Raw genomic sequence first — 25,564 nt, 5'->3', positions numbered from 1 at the left:
GTCAGCGGGTGGAGGGGAGAACTCTCCTTCCCTTTTTTTCTGTGACCTGGAAGGTGACGCGCATGCTGTCACATTGCAATACATCCAGAGGAGACACTGGGAGTTTTTTTAGACCCTGCATGTCTTCATAAAGAGAACCTGTCACCTAAAAAATCATCACGTTGGGGACTTTGTGTCCCCTATGTGATGAAAAAAAAGTTAAGTAAAATATTTTTAATTGCAAAAAATGAAGTTACACCCAAGCACATAACATCCCACCCAAAAAATTTTTAAGGTCGCCCCTACCCCCACATAAACGCACACGTCGGGGCACTTACGTGTGAAAACATCAATTGCGATACACATTACATATTGCCACGCTTGCGAGAGTGAGAGCAATAATTTTAGCAGAGGATCTCCTCTATAACGCTATAGAAGAGAGAACCCTATAGAAAATATAGGGTACTGAAGTCTGGCCATTTTATAGGCGCACACAAATTTTAAGGTTTGGTATCTGTTTACTTGATGCAACCTTGACTTTTATTCTCTAGGGTGTTTGCACCAAACCCCCAAACATATTTTCTGAAAGCAATCTTCAGGCCTCAAATGATTTTTTTTTTTTTTTTTTAATGTGTGCAAAAAATTCAAACGCGGCTATGGCAGAGAAAGGGCTAAAGCAGGGGTCCTAAAACTACGGCCCGCCAAAGACAGCAGTCTGGAAACACCGGATTTCACCTGCTGCAGCCAGAGGAGCAACAGGAGAGGAGAGCACACCAGGTACAGTGCATTGTGGTGTCCAGTGTATCAGTGTACAGTGCTTTACAGAGTACAGTGCCTTGCGGTGTCCAGTGTGTTAGAGTGCAGTGCATTGTGGTTTACAGTTCATTACAGTATCCAGTGCGTTACAGAGTACAGTGCATTTTGGTGTCCAATGCGAGTACAGTGCATTGCGGTGTCCAGTGTGTTACAGCGTACAGTGCATTGCGGTGTCCAGTGTGTTACAGCGTACAGTGCATTGCGGTGTCCAGTGTGTTACAGCGTACAGTGCATTGCGGTGTCCAGTGTGTTACAGCGTACAGTGCATTGCGGTGTCTAGTGTATTAGTGTACAGTGCATTTCAGTGTCCAGTGCATTACAGAAGTGCGTTAGTGTACAGTGCATTGTGGTGTCCAGTGCGTTAGTGTACAGTGCATTACAGTTTACAATACATTGCAGTGTCAAGTACATTAGTGTACTGTGCATGGCAGTGTCCAGTGCGTTAGTGTACAGTGCATTTTGATGTCAAGTGCGTTAGTGTACAGTGCGCTGTGCAATGCAGTGTTCAGTGTGTTAGTGTACAGTGCATTGCAGTATCCAGTGTTAGAATACAGTGCATTTTGGGGTCCAGTGCATTACAGTGTACAATGCATTGTGGTGTCCAGTGTATCAGAGTACTGTGTGTTACAGTGTACAAATACGATATATGCGATGTGCATAGGAATTTGTTCAAACTATAGTCCAATCCCCCAACAGTGTGAAGGTCCGTGAACTGGCCCCCTGTATAAAAAGTTTGAGGACCCTTGGGCTAAAGGCTTACCTGCAGGCAAAAGATACAAAATTGGGTTTACTTCCACTTTAAAGCATAACATTTATCTAATTACTTGGCGTAACAATTTTTTTATATTTTACCAAAACTTTGGGTATTCTGTTTGTGTGCACTAATTCTTTAACCCTTTCATGCCTAAGGGTAAAACAAATCCTAACGTCTAATCACAATTTTGCAACGTTGACATATGTTAGTAAAACCGTACATATCAGCACAACTACTTTGTACATTCAGGTGGGTTATACCTTGTTTTTTTCAGGACAAATTGGGCTTTCATTTTGGTGGTAAATGGTAATAGATATCTCTGGATTTTTTTAGTGATCAAAGGAAAACTGGCCCAAAATAGTAAAAAAACACAAAACCTTTTTTTTATAATTTAGCTGTGTTTTTCTTACTACCCTAACCTACCACCAAAGAACAACCCAAAATAAATTCTCCAGCTCTTGACAATTGCAACGCTACCATATGTTGTTTGTACCCACAGTACAGCCCAAAAACAATAGTGCACATTTTGGTTTTTTCACCTAAAACACACTGATACCAATTTAAAAAAAAAAAAAATCCTGACCACTGACGCCCACCATGGGGCACTATTCCTCCCACTGACACCCACGATGGGGCACTATTCCTCTCACTGACGCCAATGATTGTACACTATTCCTCCCACTGACGCCAACGATGGGGCACTATTCCTTCCACTGATGCCAATGATTGTACACTATTCCTCCCACTGATGGGGCACTATTCCCCCCACTGACACCAATGATGGGGCACTATTCCTCCCACTGACGCCAATGATGGGGCACTATTCCTCCCACTGACGCCAATGATGGGGCACTATTCCCCCCACTGACGCCAATGATGGGGCACTATTCCCCCCACTGACGCCAATGATGGGGCACTATTCCTCCCACTGACGCCAATGATGGGGCACTATTCCTCCCACTGACGCCAATGATGGGGCACTATTCCCCCCACTGACGCCAATGATGGGGCACTATTCCCCCCACTGACGCCAATGATGGGGCACTATTCCTCCCACTGACGCCAATGATGGAGCACTATTCCTCCCACTGACGCCAACGATGGGGCACTATTCATCCCACTGACGCCAACGATGGGACACTATTCATCCCACTGACGCCAACGATGGGACACTATTCATCCCACTGACACCAACGATGGGACACTATTCATCCCACTGACATCAGTGATGGGGCGCTAGTCCTCCCACTGCAAAATTACAGTTCTGAAGTAGCAACGAAAATAATTTTATGGTTGGGGGTCACCACAACATGAGGAACTGTATTAAGGGGTCGCGGCATTAGAAAGGTTGAGAACCACTGTTATAGAGGTTTAGGACAAGTCAAGATATCTCAGTAACATTCTGGATTATAGAATGTATGTGGAAACTTCAAGCAGTATGCATTTAAATATTTTTTTGATAGACTTCCCTATTTTGTAAGAGTTCTTTGCAGACCCTCACTTAGCAGCTTAGAGAAATCTATAGATGCTCTGCTTAAAAAACAACATCTTGAGAGGTATCAAGGGCCAGGAATGCACATTATGCTTAAAGCTTTGAAAATCAACAAAACATGTAATAGGCAAGAGCTGCCCAAACGTTTTCATGGCTGTATATAAGATCATGCTTTTTTAACTGAATCTGAAAGTTGTGAAATCACAGATTCCTTTTTAAGTATCTGTAATAATCAGAGTGTAATATATATGTTCATCCACTAGAGGATGCTAGTTATCAAATTTATATTTTAAAAAGCCTTGCACTGTGTTTTAAAATGTTAACAATGTTCCAAGTAAATGGATATTATGGAGGATGTCCTTATGAGCGCTCTTTTTTTTTAATTACATCCACTGATTTAAAGTGTATCTTGGTCAAAATTTAAAATATTTATTTCCACATTGTACTTCAATTATTTCTAGAATACTCCTGGTAATCTGAATGATTTTGAAATTTGTAAACTTACTATGTGATGATCCCCACACATTTACTTTCTTTAATTCTGTGACACATATTCACTATGCCATGTGAGTACACACTACTGTATTACACATTTCACAGAGCCTGCCTACAGAGGTGCCCTTCAGAGGAGTGTCAGAAAGTGAAGTCAGAACAGAAATCGCTGCTTGCAGGTAGCAAGGCATCATGGGATGTGTAGTCCCTTGATATTAAAAATAAACAGCAGAGAGGCGTGTCCTGACTTCGATTTAAGATGGCTGCTTAAACCTCAAGCTCTGGCCGATGGAAGGCTTGATAGCATTCCCAGCAGAGACCTAGACGCGTGTAACCATGGGGAAATATTCCCACAGCAGCTCCCTGTCCCCCTCACATTCCCTGTGGGATTCGGGGACTCCGCTCAGCCACCAGTACCGGAGCTGTTCCACTCCCAGCAAAGCAAAATGGCGGCCTTCTCAGCCCAGGCAACTGCACATGCAGCTTGCACAGAACTAGTCCCAAACATCTCCTACACAGAGCTCTTCCTCATAGCAAGCTGCAGCCTCTCGTCGCTCACCAAGCCTGAATGATCTGCACAACATAGCAGCTGACATCAAGGACAACCTCTCTGCAGCAATCTCGGACCTGCACTATCATATACAAGCCATTGCAGAGAAGGTACACAAGGTGGAAAAGACAACCAACCAACATGAAGCCATATACACAAGCTGTACCAGGCAACAGATACCCACACTCTTCAGATGCCAGGCACCTAGAGGATCTAGACAATCCCGGGTGCAGAAACAAATTGGGGGTAAGAGGCCTCTCAGTGGTAATGGCAGTCTGTAGGTAGTCTTGCTCAATTGCCTCTATCTTTATTAAGCTGCTGGACAGGCCACCGACTTTAACTATAGAGATGGAACGTGTGCACTGTGCATTACAGCTACAGGGCAGATACAGACCCTCCGGGAGATGAGGTATGCTACCTAATTAACTTATGTCTTAAAGAAGAGATTTTATGAAAAGCACGCAATAGAATCCAGATCTCATACAATAGTGTGGACATTAAGATCTACCAAGACCTGTCCAACATCACTTTCCAACACCAAAGGGAACTTCGCCACCTGCTGGAGATATTAAACTCGCGTGCCATCCATTACAGATGGAAGTTCCCATTCTGCCTTTCTGCTATGGTACAAGGCCGCACTGCCTTATAGCATGTCCCAGAGGACCTTCTGCATTTCCGCGAATGCCTTGACATCCCACTGGTCTAGGTTCCAAAGTGGTATAGCGAGTTCTGCTCAGCCTCCACCATGAAAACCCCACCTAGTGATGACAGGATGGATTTCCAACTCCACCAACATCAAAGTTCCTCACATTGCAGTCCACCCTTGCCAGCAGATCATAGGCCGCACCTGGCCCAGAGCCCAATAAACTCTCTAGTCCATCAGAGACCCTAACAAGATGAATAAGGAGCAACTGCCAGCAAGAACGACAACCTAGGATCCACATAAGTGCCACCACTAACTTGACCTGATATTTTTCATCATTCTATTCACTAATCATATTACTTCTTTTACACCTTTTTAACAGCCTCCCGCCCACCATATAGTACAATGACGGGCGCAAGACGGTTCTCTCGTTCTGGGAGAACATCATATGATGTCCTCCCATTCTAACCGCACATGCGTGGCTCCGGGAGCGCGCGGCGATCGGCGGTGCGCCATGTCCCTTGGCCACAGCGGATCACCGATCCAACAGAAAGAGCCAAAGATGTCGGCTCGGTCATGTGATCAGCTGTGTCCAATCACAGCTGATCACATGTAAATAGGGAAATGCCGGTTATCGGCATTTCTCTCCTCACGAGCTATCATGCTGACTCGAGAGGACAGGGGAGCCGGTAATCGTCATCCCTCAGAGGGGACATGTACACTGATCATCAGGGCACTGATGATCTGTGTAGCCCCAGCAGTGCCACCTGTCAGTGTCCATCAGTGCCAGCTGTCAGTGCTCATCAATGCCCCCTGCCAGTGCCAAATCAATGCCACATTTCAGTGCCTACCAGTGCACATCAATGCCACATATCAGTGCCCATCTGAGCTGCCTTTCAGTGTCACCCATCAGTGCCACCTATCAGTGCCAGTCAGTGCCGCCTATCAGTGTGCATCGGTGCCCTTCAGTACCACCTAACAGTGCCAGCCACTGCCGCCTATCAGTGCTATATATGAGTGCTGCCTTTCAGTGCCCATCAGTGATGCCTGTCAATGCCCATCAGTGCCACCTATCAGTGTCCATCAGTGCAGCCTATCAGTGTCCATCACTGCAGCCTCATTAGCGCACATCAGTGAAGGAGAAAAATCACTTATTTACAAAATTTTATAACAGAAACTAAGAAAAAACTTTTTTTTTCAAAATTTTCTTTGGTTTTTGGTTTGTTTAAGAAAAAATAAAAAACCCAGAGGTGATTAAATACCACTAAAATAAAGCTCTATCTGTCACAAAAAAAATGATAAAAATTTAATATGGGTAGTGTTGCATGACCGCGCAATTGTTATTCAAAGTGCAACAGCGCTGAAAGCTGGAAATTGGCCTGGACAGGAAGGGGGTATAGGTGCCCTGTAGTCTAGTGGTTAAGCCAAGTTTATATGGCCTACTTGACTGTCTCATCTTATACATTTCCTGCTCCAAATGATCCACTGGACATACCTTATTTAAGACCGATACATTACCTACCTTGATATTGGGATGCTCCTCTACCTTCCTGCAGAAAACTACTCCAAAAAATGAGTGTAACTATTCAAACAAAAAGACACTTCACCCCTGTCCTCCCTGACACACTGTATGTAGGAATGGGACCACAATTAGATTGATCAAATGCCTGCCCACTATTCCTAGGCCATGTTTTAATGTACTCAAGCTTTTTTCCTCTTTTTGATAATCCATAAATTATAAAGCATGCCATATTTGAATGATGGTTACCAGCTTAGATTATGACCAGCTGCTCAAAAACATTCTCACACATCATGTAATAAAATAATCCTGGGGAGACCACGAGCCTCCTAGCCCAAAAAATTATTAATATTCTCTCTCTCTCGTAACCCGGGCCAAACCTCTATATTTCTGAAGGGCTTACACCATGCTCATACTCTAATACCAACCCTATAGCTCCGTGCTGGTAACTACAATTCCTTGGGCCTGATGTGCTCAGTATCCTAATTATTATCATATGTTATGTGGAATTTATGCCCCTTGAGTGGTATAGACGTTTTCTTTATAGTAACATTAGAAGAGATATGTGACGGGTCCAGGTTCGAAGGCAGGGGATGATGGCGACACTAAAATATAACTCAAAGTTACTTCTACATATACCAGCTGCACTGAACAAAGGCGTGCTTACCAGGACCTTTCACTTCAAAAGATCTCTCCTCTTAGGTGCACTTACATTAATTACTAGACCCCCAAGTGTGTACGCTCTTACGGAGTCTCTGCATATAGGCCTTAGGGAAAATGAACACGGAGCTCCGCTGCCTCTGAACACTGGATCCATCAGTCTAATTATTTGCTCAAAACATATTTGATTGTGATGCAGCTTAATTCTTCTCACATCCAATTTCAGGGACCTCTGGCTCATCTCTCCTTGGTATGTAAAAGCTGAAATTACAAATACTACTGTACGAAGTACTTTCCCATCAGCTAACTCGGCTCTCCCTAATCTACACTTAGAGGGCAGTCTTAAGGGGCTAATTTCCCCACTAGACCAAATGACCTGCTGCTTACGCACATCTACTCTTCCTACTTGCATCTTTACTACCAAGTGGAATAGGCTCAAGGTGCCTGGCATGCTTCCCACCTCTAACTTGCTCTCATTATATTCCCCATAGACATATATAAATCAGTTACAAAGACATATCCTGTCTGGATTTCTCTTAAATTTCTTTTTTCCCCTCCAAACGGCGCAAAGCTGTCCTTTTTTGCATCCTTACAGAACATCCCTCTGTGCTCCTCTGCTCTAAAAACTACTACTTATTCTATGTCGCTCCCCTGCTGAACCTTTACAGACCCTCACATATCACTTATATCACATAGGGCAGGTTAGCTGGCACTTCCCTGCCTCCGGGAATTTAAATTCCCCTGCTCCCTAGCCTTTCACTTTCTAACCTATACGCCCATCCCCTTTCCCTCTCCCACCCTTTTCTTGCCCCCACCACAAGGAGCCCCACCCCCTTTTTTGTTGTTGTTCTTCCTTTTTCACACATGCCCCCCCCCCCCCTCCGTCTCCCATGCTCTTATGCTTATACTACTACTTTGGCCACAACTGCTCATTACTTTACTCTACCCACAAACACAAAATATGGCTAAACAGATGCACAAAGCCATCCACAACACCCTGAAATGTGTTTCACTGAATGCACAAAGCCTCAACATCCTAGAGAAGAGATCACAACTCTTACCATTGATAAAAAAGCAAAAGGCTGACGTGATCTTCCTAAGGAAACAGATTTCCGTACCAATAATATAACAAAATTGTCCGAACACCACCATACAAGAGTGTACCATGTGTCAAGGTCCTACCTTTCCTCAGGGCTTGTGCTGCTCCATGTGCTGACATCCATCTTAGGTGTCTGCAAAGCATTGTGGGATCCTTTATGCTTTCAGCCCTCTGCGGCTCCTCCCCCAGGAGGTGGCGGCTTATCACATATAAGTCTGCTGTTTGTAGCTGTCCATTGCATTTGTTTCCTGTCTGTTGCACAGCAGCAAGCTCTTGTTTAGTTTCTCATTGCTCTCCTGGATACCGACTTGGCTTTGGCAAGACTCCTTCCTGGCTTCTGACCCCGCCTCTGGTGACCATCCATCCTGGCTTCTGACCCCAGATCTGGCGACCATCCTTTCTGGCATCTGACCCCGGCTCTGGTGATCATCCTTCCTGGCTTCAGACCCCAGCTCTGGCGACCATCCTTCCTGGCTACTGTTCTACTTTTCACTAAAAAAATGTTCTATGTGCAGGGAAACAAAAGTGGCAAGCTCCTAGCGAGAGCCCTACAAGCCAAATGGGCAGCAACCACAGTAGGACCCCAAGGGGCCATTTACTAGCCTCTACGGAAGACATTGCAAAACAGTTTGTACAATATTATACTGATCTTTACAACCTACACAAAGATAACCCTCCCTCGCCTGACCCTGCCCACAAGCAGTGACTCATAGCAGATTTCATTGCCCGATACAGTTTAAAACCTTTGTCTACCACTGACTCCAAAAAATTAAACTGCCGAAAACCTAGGGAGGAAGTTTCATTGGCTATTGAACAATTAAAACCTGGGAAAATCCCAGGACCGGATGGCCACGCAGACTACTATAAGACCTTTGCTGAAATGCTGTCTGACAGCATTCAATTTATAAGGATTCCAACCATAAACTCTAGAAACACGTCTCTGTAATTCCTAAAGAAGGTAAGGACCCCATACTAGTCACCAACTAAAGGCCTATCTCACTCCTGAATGTAGACCTTAAGATCTATACAAAAATACTGGCCAACAGACTACAACCATTTCTACCTTCTCATAACAATGCCTACTCTGCTCACTTTTAGGCAATCTCTGAAAACCTATCTCTTCAGGAAAGCCTATCCTGCCCGCAGCTAATAGTGGAATCTTCTACTACTCCTATCAGTCCATCCCCCACAGATACTACCTTTTGTACCACTAGCCCCTCCCTCTTAGATTGTAAGCTCCAAGGAGCAGGGCCCTCCTAACCCTCTTGTATTGAACTATATTGTTGCTGTATTGTCTCCCGTTATATTGTAAAGCGCTGAGCAAACTGTTGGCGCTATATAAATCCTGTATAATAAGTTGGCTTTATACCTGGGAGAGAGGCCACCACTGGATGTCATCCTCTAGACAACATGGGATTTTCCTATCACTAGATGCATAGAATAAATTCGACAAGGTGGCCTGGGACTACCTACAAGCAGCTTTGGAAACCGTAGGCATTCGCAATAACATGCTAAACTATACCCTTACACTCTATTCGAAGCCGACTGCAAGAGTAAAAGTCAATGGTTACACATCGGATGCCTTCTCCATATCGAATGGCACAAGACAGCGTTTCCCACTATCCTTAGTCCTTTTTTTCCTTACGTTAGAACCACTACTGAGACAAATTAGAGCTACTGCCAACATAAAAGGCATACATTTGTCAGGACACATACACAAGGTTGCTGCTTTCGCTGACAATATTTTGCTATTTTTATCAGAACCTCAATCAACGATTCCTAGCATCTTGAAAGTCTTCATTAGCTACAAAACCCTCTCTAACCTGCAAATCAACTTTAGCAAATTGTTTGCTCTCAGTATGTCACTACCAAATTCAGAAGTAGAGGAATGTAAGTCACGTTATCCATTTATCTGGCAATCAGAATCCATTACCTATATAGGGATAAAAATTCCTACCCACCTATCAGAGCTCTACTCACTGAACTACACTCCTATCCTACATGACATCCAACATGACCTACAGTCCTGGAACAAAGGATCCTTTACTTGGTTTGGGTGAGCATCAATAATAAAAATGAATATTCTCCCATGCATATTATATACAATGCAAGCAATCCCAATGAAAATACCACAGGCCTTCTTCGCCACCCTTTTTATCTGGGGATAAACACATCCCAGATTGAATTACAATTTCCTTATGTTGCCCAAACTAAAAGGTGGCATAGGAGTACCTGATATTCATAAGTATTACCTGGCTTGCAACCTAACATAGATAGTAGACTGGAATCTACATGCCACAACAAAAGCCTGGGTCAACTTAGAGAACACCTGGTGAAGCGTCCCTTAACATCTTATCCCATGAATATCTTCACAACACATTCCTCAGGAATTTAAAGAACGTCCACTCATTGGCCCCAAATTACACCATTTTGAAATAGCCTGAAAAAGTATTTATTTATCTTCCTCTCCTGGGCCCCTTACCCCTTTACAACACAACCCTGCCTTCAGCCCTGGAATGTCTTCTCAATTCCTAATCGATATCTGGCAACATAAACGAATTTGTGTGGAACACTTCTTCCCTAAAGGCACCTTTCTATCTTTTGAGACTCTATCGAATTGAATACTCAACCAATCCTTCCCTTTTTAGACGTATGTCCAAATAAGACACTTTTTTCATTATCCAAACACATTAAGTGCCTGGTACGGAACCCACACCCCATACGAAGCAATCTGCTCCAGAGCTACACCTCAAAGACATGTAATCTCCATGATATACACCCTTCTCTTCTCTAAAAATATGCCGAGAGCCAGTAGAACGAGCCAACATTGGGGGCAACAACTCTCTTTAGATTTCACTGATGACAACTGGGAAAGAATTTTTAATTATCTACATAAGGGGTCTGTGAACGTATCCATACAAGAAACAAATTATAAACTGTTTTCCAGCTGGTACAGAACCCCTGTATGTCGTCACACATTCTCCCACCATGGACTCCTACCTGGCTCTCTAATGCATATAAGGTGACATGTTCTAAACTACAAAAATTTTGGAAAGAGCTACATAACTTAATTGCCAAAATAACTACCTACACCTTGGATTTTACTCCAGCACGATATCTCTTGCACCATTCATCACTTCCTAAATCTGTGTATCACAGATCCCTGGCAATGCATCTAGTCAATGCGGCTAGAAGCTGCATACCCCTCAAAATGGGCCACTGTAAACCCTCCGACCATTGCGAAGTGGTTCCAATGCATCAAACAAACTCCTGAAATGGAAGAGCTAATTAATATTGCACGATACACCAATCACATTTTCCCACACATAGCCATGCTGGTTACACTTTCTGGATTCAAACAAATATCCACTTCTTTAATGTTCCCATACGTAGCTGAAGAAATAGTCGTTCACCTTAATGAGTCGGACAAGGAGTAATCCACGAGAGATGGAGGATGCCCTCCTTTTCTACACACCCAAAACACTAACACACCTACACTATACTCTAAAAGCCCCCCCCCCTTTTTGTTCTATCTCCCCCCTTCTTATCCTTTAGTTCATCAGATCACCATTCTCCCGCACTTCCTTCTTCTTTCCCCCCTTCCTCGTCTTTATCCCACACCCCCTTCTGTTACATACTGACCACAGAAACCAAGATCACTTACATGGGCCATTAAACAAGCAGATACTAGAACCACATCATAGTTCAACAGTTTATTGGGCGATAACATATAACACAGTTATCATGTTCTAATTTTTTCATCTCACTCTATTTAAGTTATGTTTTGTTTAATATTATACTATGCAGTATCTCCCCTCTTCCAGGATGTCTCTAATAGTATTCTGAGAGGTTGGGTCATGATACTCCTCTTGCCTCTGCAGAGACTCACATATATTGCAATGTTCTTTTGATTACTACTCTAACACTAGAGAAAGCATACGTATGCTTACACTCTTCCTGTAACATATACTGACCGTGTTAATGTTTTTGTTTTAGTACCTTATTTTTTGTACACCTGTTCAAAAATATAATAAAATACTTAGAAAGAAAGAAAATAAACTGCAGGGAGCTGCAAAGAATGCAGGGAATCCAGGAAGTTGTGGAAAGAGATGACCAGTTGACAGGCTTGCACAATCTCAGCACTCACAATATGAAAGAAGATTTTTCAAGTAGGTTTATATTGGATCGCTAAATATACCTATTGTTTGTATTGTGATTACAATGCTGGTGTTTCAAAATGAAAATGTATGCTGTGACCATAGAGTTCCCAAGAACAGAAAATTCTATGTGCAGGGCAGGATCTGAGAGTGTATTATCTTTTTTTTACGCTATGGGTATTTCCAAAAAATAGGGGAGCAGGGCCACATTTAAAAGAGGAGTGTAAATGAATGAGTATCACTCATGCAAGTGTGTACATTGAAATTCAGAATTGTGATGGCAAACCTGTGAAAATAGCGCTGTCATTTTAATACTACACATACCTGACTTAATCTGCAAGTTACATTAATGATTTATGCAAACACAATTCTTTTAGGGCTCCAAACCTATTCCAGATGATGTAATTTATTACAAAATGTGTTGGGTGGAACAAGAAGCTGTGATGTCACCACGCAGGCGCGCAACACTCTGGGAACTGTAGTATGACATGGCTCACTATACCTTATGTCAATGTAAGTGTTTATAACCACTTTTAATAAATATATTCATCCAGATTTACACTATTAGGAGCATTTTTTTGCCTCTACATGCTTAATGCTGTAATACCTGTGGAAATTGAGTGTTAACCTGTGTTACCAGCTGAGGAGTCCTGTGAAGTGCATATCTATGGTTATAACAAGCACAGTCTGACATCTCATGAGAGTCACATTTCTTCTGGTAAACCTCTGAGTGTGATTGGTGTAGGACACATGGTGTTTTACATTCATTTAACATCGTGCACTTATTCTTTTTTATCATGAACTTTATGTTATTTATGTTTATGGATTTGATAGTTTAATTTATAATTATAATTTAAGTGCTGCACTTATATGTATATGTGTACGTTTTATAGTGAATCCTGTGGAAATGGCACTGTCCTGCAAATTTCAGGCATGCAAACTTCACTTTGTCATATCTAATAATTATTTCAAACACAATTTTTTCCTGTGTGCTTCATTGATTTATGTTAAAAGCAGAAAAAAAGCTCTCCTAAATTATAGGTCTAACTTTGACTTTACTACTTCACTATGTTATGTAAAAAACACACTTACCTTTTTAGAAAGATTATTTTGTTGATTACATTTCAGTGTAGGTATCTAGGACTGGGCTAAATACATTAAAATTAAATTTGGGAAAATTTCTAATATTTTCATCTTTTTTTCTCATGAAACTTTATAATATAAAGATAAATGTATAAAAATCTGCTACCAATTTATTTATTATAGGTACTTATATAGTGCCATCAATTTACACAGCACTTCACATATTTTTATTAAACATTCACATCAGTCCCTGCCCTCAAGGAGCTTACAGTCTAAGGCCCATACGTATACATAGGGCCAAGTCAGACAGAAGCCAATCAACCTATCAGCATAACTTGGGAGTGTGGGAGGAAACCCACGCAGGCACAGGGAGAACATGCAAACTCCATGCGGGTAGTGCCGTGGTAAGGATGGGAATTGACAACCGTAGTGCTGCTAGGCAAAAGTGCTAACCACTTAGCCACTGTCCTGATCGACTGAAGTCCTTTCTGCTTCAGTCTATAATATGAAGAATATGAGAAGGATGAAAATGCCAGAAGTATATTGTGAGTCCAGGAAGTGCGTTTCGGGGAGTCAACTCACCCCGTTCATCACCCTAAACTCAGTTTTGTCTGGCGTTCCACATTACCTGTTAAGGTCATTATCTTGCTTTCATTCAAGTTGTTTTGTGGTTCAGTTTTGAAACTTCCTTTGTATGCTGTTTCCTCATATTCCTCAGCTAAGGAAATATTGAGACAATATACAGGCAACAACAAACTTTTTGTGAATAAAAAGGCTTCATTATTTACTTATGAAAAACAAACACAAACAAGCTCTATTCTGTGAAGGCTAAGCACACAAAAGGTCGAATTAAATTAAAAATAAAAATAACATCTTGTGCTGATAGAGACTGGTATCAAAGACAAAAATAAAGAGGGTGGTGTTCTCTGAGGGTGATCACATTGTGTCTGCACATCTGCCTGCCCTCTAAAGCATAGGCCTGCCTCATATTACAGTAAACCCAACTAGAGAAGATACGGGGCTGACATTTCTGATCAGCCTCCAACAATACTAGCTTATAGCCTGCCATGTTGATTGAGTGGCTTCATTACGTTCTATGTAACTGACCTGAAACACAAATGGAAATAAGAAGCTGTGACTTTACTCCGACTAGACAGTTCAGAGCAAAAGTTAGTGTTTGTGAAAAGGCCTTGACCCACTGATGCTTTCCTCTTAAACATTACCCTGTCAATCCTTTCTCTACCTCAACCAGCAGCCAGAGCACTGAGAGGAGGGCTGATGTCGCCACACTATCTAGGCTCTGACTCTATCCAACATCAAGGTATTTTTTGCCAGTTGTGATGGTGGAAGGAGCAGCAGAAGAGTGCAGGTGCAGTGAATATCATTGACACTATTGTCTCCTTTAGCATAGTAATGGCTTGAATGTTTAACAAAGCCACATAAAAGATACAGTTTAGGATCTGTAGGCGATTATTAATAACATGCACAGTCAGAGGTCCACTGGCTTTGATAGAGAAGCACATAGGTAGAAATCTAATTTGATTTTCCTTTGTGTAGCTGCTGCTTCTTCTCAGTTCCCCTAATTCCATGCTGCACGTGAGGCAGACCTCTGGAAAATCCTTTTAAGTGTCACTACTCTTTAACAAGCCCTATATTTTTATTACAGGAACAGGCCCTCCAGTTTACATACATCATCTGCACTTAGCTATGATTTACTATTAGTATAATAATGAAGAAACAGACCAGTGTTTGATATACCAGGACTTTTGTTTTTCTCCATAGATCAGTACATAAAATTCCAAATATCAAAAATATTAGCGTTCATACAGATGCTTGGTAAGAGATTCTGTCTGGGTCATGAAGCTTCTGTAACAGGATGGTGAGCAGGCGCGAAACAAAAATGGAAGCTGGCGGATCCCAAAGATTTTTTCACAAGGTCGGATAAAGCGCAGGCCTTCTCCTGACAGGGCTCCCCTGCAGCAATCACATACTTTAACCCTATGTGAACAAGAAAATAGGGATAACACAGCTAGGTAGTACTTCAGAGTATCTGTATATTGGCTTAGTCAGCAGGAAAGACAACAATTGGTTTTTCCTTGTGCAATGGTTTGTGCAGAAATGCCCCCCTTTCATAGGTCATTACTGCAGTGACCGTGTCCGGAAAGAAAAAAAGCGAGTAACTATGTCTCCAGCTATTCAAGCCCCTAAATGTCACTCGCTTGAAGAGGAATCTTTCTCTGAAGTCTAACAAAACAACACTTCTGAAAATGCTGATCAACTTTGTACCCCAACCTGTGTTCAGTAGTTTCTCTGGTCGACCTCCACATCACTACAGGATGCTCTTCTTTAGCCAGTAGACCTTTTTTACAGTAGATCTTTTTTTTAGGAATTTGTTTTTCTTGACAGGGTCCCATTAAAGTAGAACTTCATCAAAAGTTTTTGGATAGAGTGGGGATCACTCCTGAACACCAATACAGAAATGACTTAAGAGGTTCTGCTGTCTGGAGTACATTCCCCAAATGACTGAATTTGAGGTTTTTTTTTTTTAATTGATCTTTTGTTGGAGAGAATTGCTCTCTATTTCTGTCTTGATGGCAACAAGATAATAACATCACCTCAAATTACTTTTTTTTTTTTAGGTTTGGAATGTGGAAAGATTAGACCTCAATGGGGAGACAAGTCCCTCTCTATTTTTCCTAGTGACTACTGTGAGAACAAATTCTAAATTTAAGAGATGTCATGAGAGCAAAGGTAAAGGAAATCATCCAATAGTGACACTTTGGGGAGATTTCTTTTCACTTCTCAAGGGCAGGAAGTAAAGGGAAATTTCCCCAGCAGGTCACAGACAGAAAAAAATCCATGATAGAACTTTTAACCATTCCCTACTCTATCCAAAACAAAACAAAAATGCTTTGCCTATAAATAGAAAAATAACTGTTTTACCCCTCATGCTCTACCCAAAACAAAAATAAAGTCTATTTATTCCCTTTCAAGCTGAGCAACAGAAAAATGAGAAAGTGTAATGCAGTGAAATCCATAGCAATCAATCAGATTACTCTAGTCAGAACAATTTCCAATTAATTCAGACTGATAGCTATTGGTTCATCCTCTTTGTATAAATTTGGCTTTAAATAAACTTGCCAGAGCAGTGGGTGTGGGAAACTGCTGTGAAAGAAACTTCACATAAGCAATATAAAAGAGAACTGCCCAATAATTTATTTACACTGTTTATTGTACCCAAATTTAACCGTTTCAATACCGTGCAATTTTACCCCCTTCCTGCCCAGGCCATTTTTCAGGTTTCAGCGCTCTCACACTTTGAATGACAATTGCGCGGTCATACAACAGTGTACCCAAACTAAAATTTTATCATTTTCTTCACACAACTAGAGCTTTCTTTTGGTGGTATTTAATCACCGCTGGGGTTTTTATTTTTTGCTAAATTAACAAAAAAAGACCAAACATTTTGAAAAAAAAACACATTTTTCTTTGTTTCTGTTATAAAAGTTTACAAATAAATAATTGTTCTTCATAAATTTAGGCCGAGATGTATTCTGCTACATGTCTTTGGTGAAAATAACCCAAATTAGGATGTATTTTTTAGTTTGTAGGAAAGTTATAGAGTTCACAAACTATGGTATAGATCTGAAAATTGATCAATCCTGAAGTATTGACAGCCAATCTAATTTCTTGAGGTCCAAGAATGTCAGAACAGTACAGATATTCCACAAATGACCCCTTTTTGCAGAGTAGACAGTCCGACGTACTTCATAAGAGGCATGGCAAGTTTTCTGAAGTTGTATTTTTTTGTCATAATTTTTCGGAAAATGAAAAAATGAAAAAAATTATTTTCACTATTTTTTTTTTACATACTGTCACCAGTGCAGTACAGCGTCATCATATAACTGGCATGGCGGTTAACAAGGACACTGACTGGTGACAGTATGAAAAAAAAATATATATTTATTTTTTTTATTTTTTTATTACATTTTTTTTATTTTTTTATTACATTTTTTTTATTTTTTTTAAGATTTTTTTTCATATGTTACTATGACCAAAGTAGTACAATGTTACCATAGTAACATTGTACTACTTTGGGGAAGTGATCAGTATTTTTTTTTTTTTTTACACAATTTGCTTATAGGAAAGAATTACTTTGCTATAAGCAAGCATTTACCTGAATGAAATCGATTCATTCAGCTTTTTTTTTTTTTTTTGTGCTTAGCTATGATTTGGTCATAGCTAATCACATGACATGTGCATGTGATTAGCTGTGACCATTCACAGCTAGGCACTAGTATACAATGGATGGCATCATGAATGAAGCCATCCATTGTATACAGCTGTCATGTGACCTGCTGTGATTGGTCACAGCAGGTCACATGGTACCAGCAACGGGAGCCGGTACTCAGATCTGTCATCAGCCGTGTCCGAGGTGCACGGCTTGTGACAGATCGCACTGCTGCGCCGCTCTGCATTAGCGCAAACTGCGCATGTGCGAGCACGCCAAATGGCGTGCACCCGGAGTGAAGAGACACATCTGAAGCCGCCAAACGGCCATTGGCCGGGCGGCTAATGGTTAATTAGCATTTAAAGGTGGGTGCAATGCAACTACACTGTGGCACTGCATGACTGTAGCTTAGTGTTTAGAAATCCACCAAGGCAAAATTGGGATTTTTGGTTTAATGTTTATCCTTTTCTTGAAATACATCAAGGGACGCAGAGCATCTTCATATCACTTAATAGGAGGGGAGGACAACGTTCCAACAATCCAATTGGCCAAAATCAACTAAACCAGAACAGGTTAGCACCTTACACAGCAGTCTGCAAAACATGCCGACCAAAAGGTAGCGTTCTCAGTGGCTCCAACATCCACTTGGTAAAACTTCATAAAAGTATGCAGGGATGTGCAAATTATATCCCCTGACGCCCAGGACATGTAGATCCAGGCGCCGGGCAGGTGGGTTAATTTAACCTTTCGCCCTGCTGCGGGTAAGCAGCAGGGTTTACTTTATGCGGTGTGATTTTCATGTCAGTTTGCAGTACAATTGTCAAAGGCAATTGTTCAGCGGTTCAGGTGGCATTCAAATCTGTCTTCCATCACTTTTACGCAACCTTGGCTATGAAATCGCACCCTATGTGAACAATTATCTCAGAATGCTACTACACTCTATGCTGTGTGAGTTTGGAACGCATTGCTCCAAAATTACACAGTACCCTTTTTTTAGCCGGATCAAAATCGCATCACATAAATGTGAATGTCCTTGATGGAAAACAATGCATTTTCACATGCCATGCGAATCTATGCCTTTTGGATCGCATCTGAATCGCATCAGTGTGAATTGGGACTAAGGCTCCATTTATACCTGGGCATTTTGGGACTGCAGTAGAATCGCTGCGATTCTTCCCGCTATCTCAAAACGGACTACATTTGAAAAACTCAGGTCCAGGTGCCATTATTTCTAATGCCAGCTAAAACACATTGCAGTTTTGCTGCAACTGTCATGCAATTTATTGCATGGCAATCGAGACAAACCCACAGCATGTGAAGCTTGACGCCCAAGAAGGGGCAAGAGCTTCTGTTGGGCGACAAGCTTGATGTGATGCGATTTGCCATGCGACAATCAAGGCAAAACTGTACCGTGTTTTAATTGCAATTGAAAATAATGGCACCTGAACCTGCGTTTTACAATTGTAGTTCATTTTGAGATCATGGGCAGAATCGCAGTGATTCTGCTGAGATCCCAAAAGTCCCAAGTGTGAATGGAGTTTCACGGAGCGGACACCGGAGCTTGATTTGGCTGCTTAATGTGCTCTTGTACTGTGCACCCAAGTGCTTCCGTGTGCGAGGGTAACCCGAAGAAGTAAAGTGTTCTTTTTTTTCTCACTGGGGCCAGCAAGTCATTTACTTGCTCAGTAGATGCACTTCTGCTGAGCGTTAAGAGAGCTCGACACTCCCCTTTCTTGGTGAGCACCCAATCGGTGCTCATTACGCTGCTTTACTCCCTGCTAGTCCCCAGGAGCAGTGCTGGAGACAGACAGGGAGGTGAGTAGGAGATAAACAGAGCAATGTTAAAACCTTATTTTAACCACTTGCCCTTCCTGACCAGGCCATTTTTTACTTTAACTGACAATTGGCGGTCATGCAACGCTGTTCATAAATGAAATATATGTCCTTTTGTTTCGGTAGTATTTGATAACCTCTAAGTTTTGAATTTTTTTGCGCTTTTTAACTTTTTTTGACTTTTTGCTATAAAAAATATCCAATAAAAACATTTTAAAAATCTAATTTCTTCATAAATTTAGGCCAAAATGTATTCTACTACATGTCTTTGCTAAAAAAAAAATCCCAGTACGTGTAAATTAATTGGTTTATGTGAAAGTTATAGCATCTACAAATGGCAGTATATCTACTGGAATTTTTATTTTTATTATACTAGTAATGGTGGTGATCAGTGACTTAAAGCGGGACTGCGGTGGGCATTCTGACACTGTACTAATGGCACTGAGCAGGAAGGGGTTAACATCTGGAGCGATCAAAGGGTTAACTGTGTGCTATGTGTGTTTTACTGTGTGCACTGTGTTGTGTTTTACTAGGAAGGCATGCTATTTTGTTTCTCTCTGCTGCAGAGAGATACAAAGCAGCGTGTCCATGCTGACAGGAGAGAACTCTGTGTTCTTTACATACAGGTCTCTGCCCTGTCAGCTTTCCCTCGACGATCGCCGAGTGCTGGCCGTGAATCGCCAGCCAGGACCCAGTGATTGACATCTCTAGTCACCAATAGCGGGCACCCTCTACCCGGAAATGCAAGTCACGTATATATACGTGATTTTGAGCAGCCCTGCCGCCCTGTAGCAGTACTTCTGCTATAGTGCGGAGGGCAAGTGGTTAATACAGTTTTGGTAAAAATAATTTTTTGTTTATCAGATCAAATACATTGTCAGGAGGGAAAAGTAGATTGGGACCCCGATTTAGTGCCTTGGACAAGTAATTTTTAATCAAATGTCCACACCCCTGAATATGAACTGAAGACTAGCTAGCGGCATTACAAACTGAAGCTACTGAAGCCTGAAGCCCAGGAAGCAGAAAAAAAAAACTGAATCTATGCCTAATACAGAGAGGCTATGCCAAGGAGGGAATTTCCTGTCTTTTTTTGCCAGAGTCCAATCACCTGAAGGTGGAAGCATAACCCTATTGTTATGGATAAGAAGATACTCTGTGTCCTGTGATGTATGATAAAGAAATAATTATTATCTATGCAGTACAATTCTAAAAGGCCTGTTGATAAAAACTGTAACCAGCATTCATTTTGATTTAACATAGTCAATGTATAGCCTGTTTGTCACTTACTTGAGCAGTATTTCTTTGACTTCACTGGGAATGTCTGCAAAGTAGCGAAACATGCTGTTTTTGGCAAAAGCTATGGCAGCAATGTCAAGTAGACGTTGTGGTTGAATGCGGGTGTTCTCTCTCCAGAACAGGGGGTGCATTCGATTGTTTCTTACACGTAGCTGTTTAAGCTTTAGTTTTAGTGCCCCACAAGGTAATGCTGGCAAGCTGTTTCCTTCCACATTCAGGAACTCTAAAGCTCTAGACAAATACAGATTACTTACAACATGATAGTGAAGAAGCATAAACACATTTTCAGTACATTTTGATGGAACAATGAACACCAGCTGCATGATGGAATCCTTGGCATTAAAGGTTTGAGGGAATAGGCTGCTGGGGGTGGAAAAAATGGGCAGATGACCCATAGTGCTTCCACTTCCCTATCACCAAGCCACAAGTGAACATGGCCAGGAGCCATGTTAGTACACACTGGCACGGTTGTGCCAAGGCAAAATCTATACAACAGGTCAAGTTTAAAATAGAGTACCGCTGCCAAGCGCAACCCACTTAAGTGAATGGGTCTGTGTTGTGGCAAGATATTTTAACCACTTGCCTACCGGGCACTTATACCCCCTTATTTACCAGGCCAATTTTCAGCTTTCAGCGCTGCCGCACTTTGATTGACAATTGCGCGGTCATGCAACATTGTACCCATGAAATTTTGATCATTTTTTTCTCACAAATAGAGCTTTCTTTTGGTGGTATTTAATCGCCACTGGGCGCTTTACTTTTTGCGCTATAAATACAAAAATTGCAAAAAATTTGAAAAAAAAAAAAGAAGTTTCTTTGTTTCTATTATAAAATTTTTCAAACAGGTAATTTTTCTCCTTCATTGATGTGCGTTGATGAGGCGGCACTGATGGGCACTGATAGGCGGCACTGATGGGCACTGATAGGCAACACTAAAGGGCACTGATAGGCAGTACTAATGAGGTGGCACGGATAGGCGGCACTGATAGACAGCACTAATGAGGTGTCACGGATAGGCGGCACTAATATGCAGCACTGATAGGCGGCACTGATAGGTGACACTGATGATGGGTACTGATAGACGGCACTGACTGGCATCACTGCTGGGCACTGACTGGCGACACTGACTGGCACAACCCCTGGGCACTGACTGGCAGCACTGGTGGGTGGCACTGGTGGGTGGGCACAGGTGGGTGGGCACAGGTGGGTGGCACTGCTGGGCACAGGTGGGTGGCACTTCTGGGCACAGGTGTGTGACACTGCAGAGTGGCACAGGTGGGTGCACTGCTGGGCACAGGTGGGTGATCTGCTGGGCACAGGTGGGCGGAGCTAGTGGGCGCACTGCTGGGCACAGGTGGGCGGAGCTTGCGGGTGGCACTGCTGGGCACGATCATCAGTGCCCTGATGATCGGTGCCAATCCCCGCTCTGACAACTGCCGGTTCTCGGCAGTACTTTCCTCACGATCTGACAGCGTGAGGAAAGTGCAGCCGAGAACCGGCACTTGCATTTTCCTCTGATCAGCGTGTCATTGGACACCGCTGATCACATGGTAAAAGGCCGCTGTGATTGGCCTTTTACCACATCACGTGATCAGCTGTGTCCGTAGGACACAGCGAACACGGAGATCGCCGGTTGCGCGCCCCAGAGAGCGCGTTCTGGGAGGACGTCATATGACGTCCACCCAGAACTGGCCGGCCGCAGTGCAGCCGTCATTCGGCTATCTGCGGTCGGCAGCTAGTTAATAGAAAAATCTCAGTTCAGCTGAAAAAAAAAAAGATAATTAAGGAGGCAGCTGCTACTCTACCACCCTCTGAAAAGTGATCCACCATGGATCACTTTGCAAAGGATGGTAGACAGTGCCACTCAAGTAATCGAGCCCTAAGAGTTTTATTTTTCAAAATATTTTTAGCACTGGAAAACATTCACATTTAACAATGGTCTAAAGAAAAAAAGCAGGATATTGCTTCAAAATGAGGACCTGTTGAAATCACAAAGTATAAGTAGTTAACACTTTAACTTCCTTACCTTGCAATGAAACATCAGATGTCCTGTCTGAAAGATTTCCCCACTATTCCTGTTCTGGGGACAACTCATAATTTTGTTTTCTTCCTCACTTTCAATACATGTTATGGTTGTGAGCAGATAAATAGAAAGTGTATCTCCTTGATGGGGACACAGATGACAACCTGACAGAGTTACTAACCCCTCACCACCAAAATTGTTGGCTTTAGATACATTTGGATTGTTTAATGATTCCATAAGTTTACAATTGCTAATTAGTATGCACCAAATGCACAAACGTCACGCACATTTTAATGATGATTCAAGTTATTTTCACATTAAAATGGATACGAAATTGGGACTGATAAATTCCTCTTCTGAAATTAGGTGATATTTAGTTACTGACAAGTGAAGCGGAGCCTTCTCTGGAAGTATGGGAAGAGTTTCAGTGGCCAGAAGGCAGGATGCTTGGTAAATTGCCCCTGTTTTCCAACACAAGTTCATTGTTGGCATTATAACTAGACTAACTATATGTGTAAAATATTTTTGGGGTGTGTTATTGATGAAGTCCAAGCTGAACAAGGTGGGCTATGCAGTATGTTCTATGTTCCAAGACTACTGTTGTACTGCAAGAACTCTCTACACTTAGCTAAATCCTTATCTATGCATCCAGTAAATTCCAGACACATTCTGGACTAAGGCCATATCACACCACCATCCTGCAAGCCAATAGGAGCATTATTACCGACTGCTGAGATAGTCTCATAGGTTCTGGAGTCCCAGTAGTATGGCAGAGCTCTAAGATGGAACTCAAGTTGACACCTTCAATCAGCCGGTGCCCAGGATGGGGTATAAGATTAACAATAAAGGTAACTTTCAGGTACCTTGTGTCTGTTTTTAATCCATAATGTTAAAAGAATAAGTAAACCTAACATTTCATATTCCTGATATGTGCCTGCTGTACCATGTACTTGTATGAAAAATTATCCTGTTTTCTTAATATTGCTTCCTTTGTGTGAAATACCTGGTGTTTCTGCCAGCCCTCTGCTTTCCTACTAAAACTGACCACACTAAGCAGGGGAGCTCAGCATGGTCAGTTCTCTAGCTGTGCTAGGAACTCAGCCTGCTCACGTCCAATGATCAGACTTCTCCTGACATGCCCACTGCACAGCCATTCAATGGAAAGTTTTTCTCCTCCCCAGCACTCTTAGCTCCTTATGAAGCTGAGAACAGAGAGTATGTGATCACATATAAAAAAGGGGAAAAAAGGTATTTATAATGTTTTTTATATGTATACACAAATGTTTTGCCTTTCATTTCTATTTTAAACTGTTTTACAAGGTGAGGGTTTACATATACTTTAATGATAACATTTGATATGACAGGTCCATCCTAAAAGACTGTCTGTTATTTATCTGTCACTTACAGTCTACAGATTGAGCATAATTAATCAGATCTACTTACAGTGCAAGCTGTTGTGCTAAAACCCTCAGCATGTTCTTATTGCAATGGCTGACCAATAAAATGTGCCAAAACCCTGTCTAGACTTTTGCACAAGAATACATTTTACCAGAATCAGGAAGGGGAAGTTATTTTACTTATTTTTGCATGTTACTTTTATAATGAGCCAACAGTTAATATTTTTACAGGTATCCAGAATTGAAACTTTTATCCTCCTTCAGTTTTATTTGTATTTATACCCTGACATGCAGTCTCCTTAGCAATGTAGAACTGGGGTAAGCCTGTTTCCTGCTTGCCTTTTACCTCATTATTGCACAGTACAGAAAGTGACACTGTGACACTCTGTTCCTTCTCCAGCTCTTCGCACAGCTATTTCCTGTGACACAATGTGCAACACGGCATTTAAAGGCCCGGGTCAGCACAATTTCCTCTAAATTTATCGCTAATTAAAATCATCATAAAGAGACAAAACCATAACCCATAAATGTGGTAAAGAAAGTATCACTTTTGACTGGCTTTTATCACTAAATAAATAAATATCAAATTTTAACCAATGACAACACAAAGCTCCCAATTCACTCCCTGGTTATCTCTCACCTCGACTACTGCAACTCCTTCCTCATTGCCTTACCTCTACATAGGCTATCCCCCCTCCAGTCCATCATGAATACTGCTGCCAGGCTTCGTCCACCTTAGCATCCACCATCAACCGTTCAGTGTCTGCTACCCCTCTCTAACAATCCCTCCACTGGCTTCCACTCGCCCAACGAATAAAATTCAAAATACTAACAACAACTTACAAAGCCATCCACAACTCTGCCCCAACTACATCACTAACTTGGTCTCAAAATATCTACCAAACCGCTGTCTTCGATCCTCCCAAGACCTTCTGCTCTCTAGTTCCCTTATAAGCTCTAACAAGTATGTCTGTTTCCTCTTGTACCAAATTGTATTGTAACTGTTATGTCTACGTTCATTTTGTAAAGCGCTACGCAAACTGTTTGCGCTAAAGAAATCCTGTATAATAATAATAATAATCAAATGTAATTTTATAAAATCCAAAGAACTGACAACTACACACAACAAAATCCACAACTCTGCCATAAGCTACATCGCCAATCTCATCCAAAAATCCAACCCAAACTATCTTCTTCGCTTCTCCCAAGACCTCCTGCTCTGTAGCTCTCCTGTCACCCCCTCCTATGCTTAACTTCAGGATTTCGCCAGAGTCTTTCCCATCCTCTGGAACTCCCTACCCCAATCTCTCTATGTCTCTGTCTGCCTTAAGGCGATCCCTGAAAACTCATTGCTTCAGGGAGAGCTATCCCGTCTTCACCCACTAACCACTTGTAACTGCGCTATAGCCAAATGACAGTTACAGCGTGGTTACCCAGTTCTGGGAGGGCGTTATATGGCGCCCTCGCAGAACGCACCCTCCCGCACTCCCCCAGGGGCAGGCACCCGGCGATTTCCATGATTGCTGTGTCACAGATGATC

The 25,564-nt window shown here is 42.0% G+C and overlaps 1 protein-coding gene across 2 annotated transcripts in view; it reads right to left on the bottom strand.

Annotated features, from left to right (window-relative positions):
- Window positions 1-14,992: 14,992 nt before the first annotated feature.
- The window catches only part of LRRC63 (leucine rich repeat containing 63), an 82,118-nt gene continuing 71,546 nt past the window's right edge, over window positions 14,993-25,564 (bottom strand). For both annotated transcript variants that reach the window (XM_089681562.1, XM_089681571.1), the window contains exons 10-11: window positions 20,596-20,835; window positions 14,993-15,242 (exon numbers count right to left, since the gene is read on the bottom strand). In XM_089681562.1, coding sequence (XP_089537688.1) covers window positions 15,059-15,242; window positions 20,596-20,835 — 424 coding nt within the window. In that variant the 3' untranslated portion in view covers window positions 14,993-15,058. The remainder of the gene's footprint in view (window positions 15,243-20,595; window positions 20,836-25,564) is intronic.

The sequence above is a fragment of the Staurois parvus genome, unplaced genomic scaffold, assembly GCF_062004578.1.
Source record: "Staurois parvus isolate SC_StPar_1 unplaced genomic scaffold, SC_StPar_1.0 ptg000017l, whole genome shotgun sequence".
NCBI classification, from domain to species: domain Eukaryota; kingdom Metazoa; phylum Chordata; class Amphibia; order Anura; family Ranidae; genus Staurois; species Staurois parvus.
The sequence above is the reverse complement of the archived record's forward strand: the minus strand, read 5'-3'. Positions and strand labels throughout refer to the sequence as shown.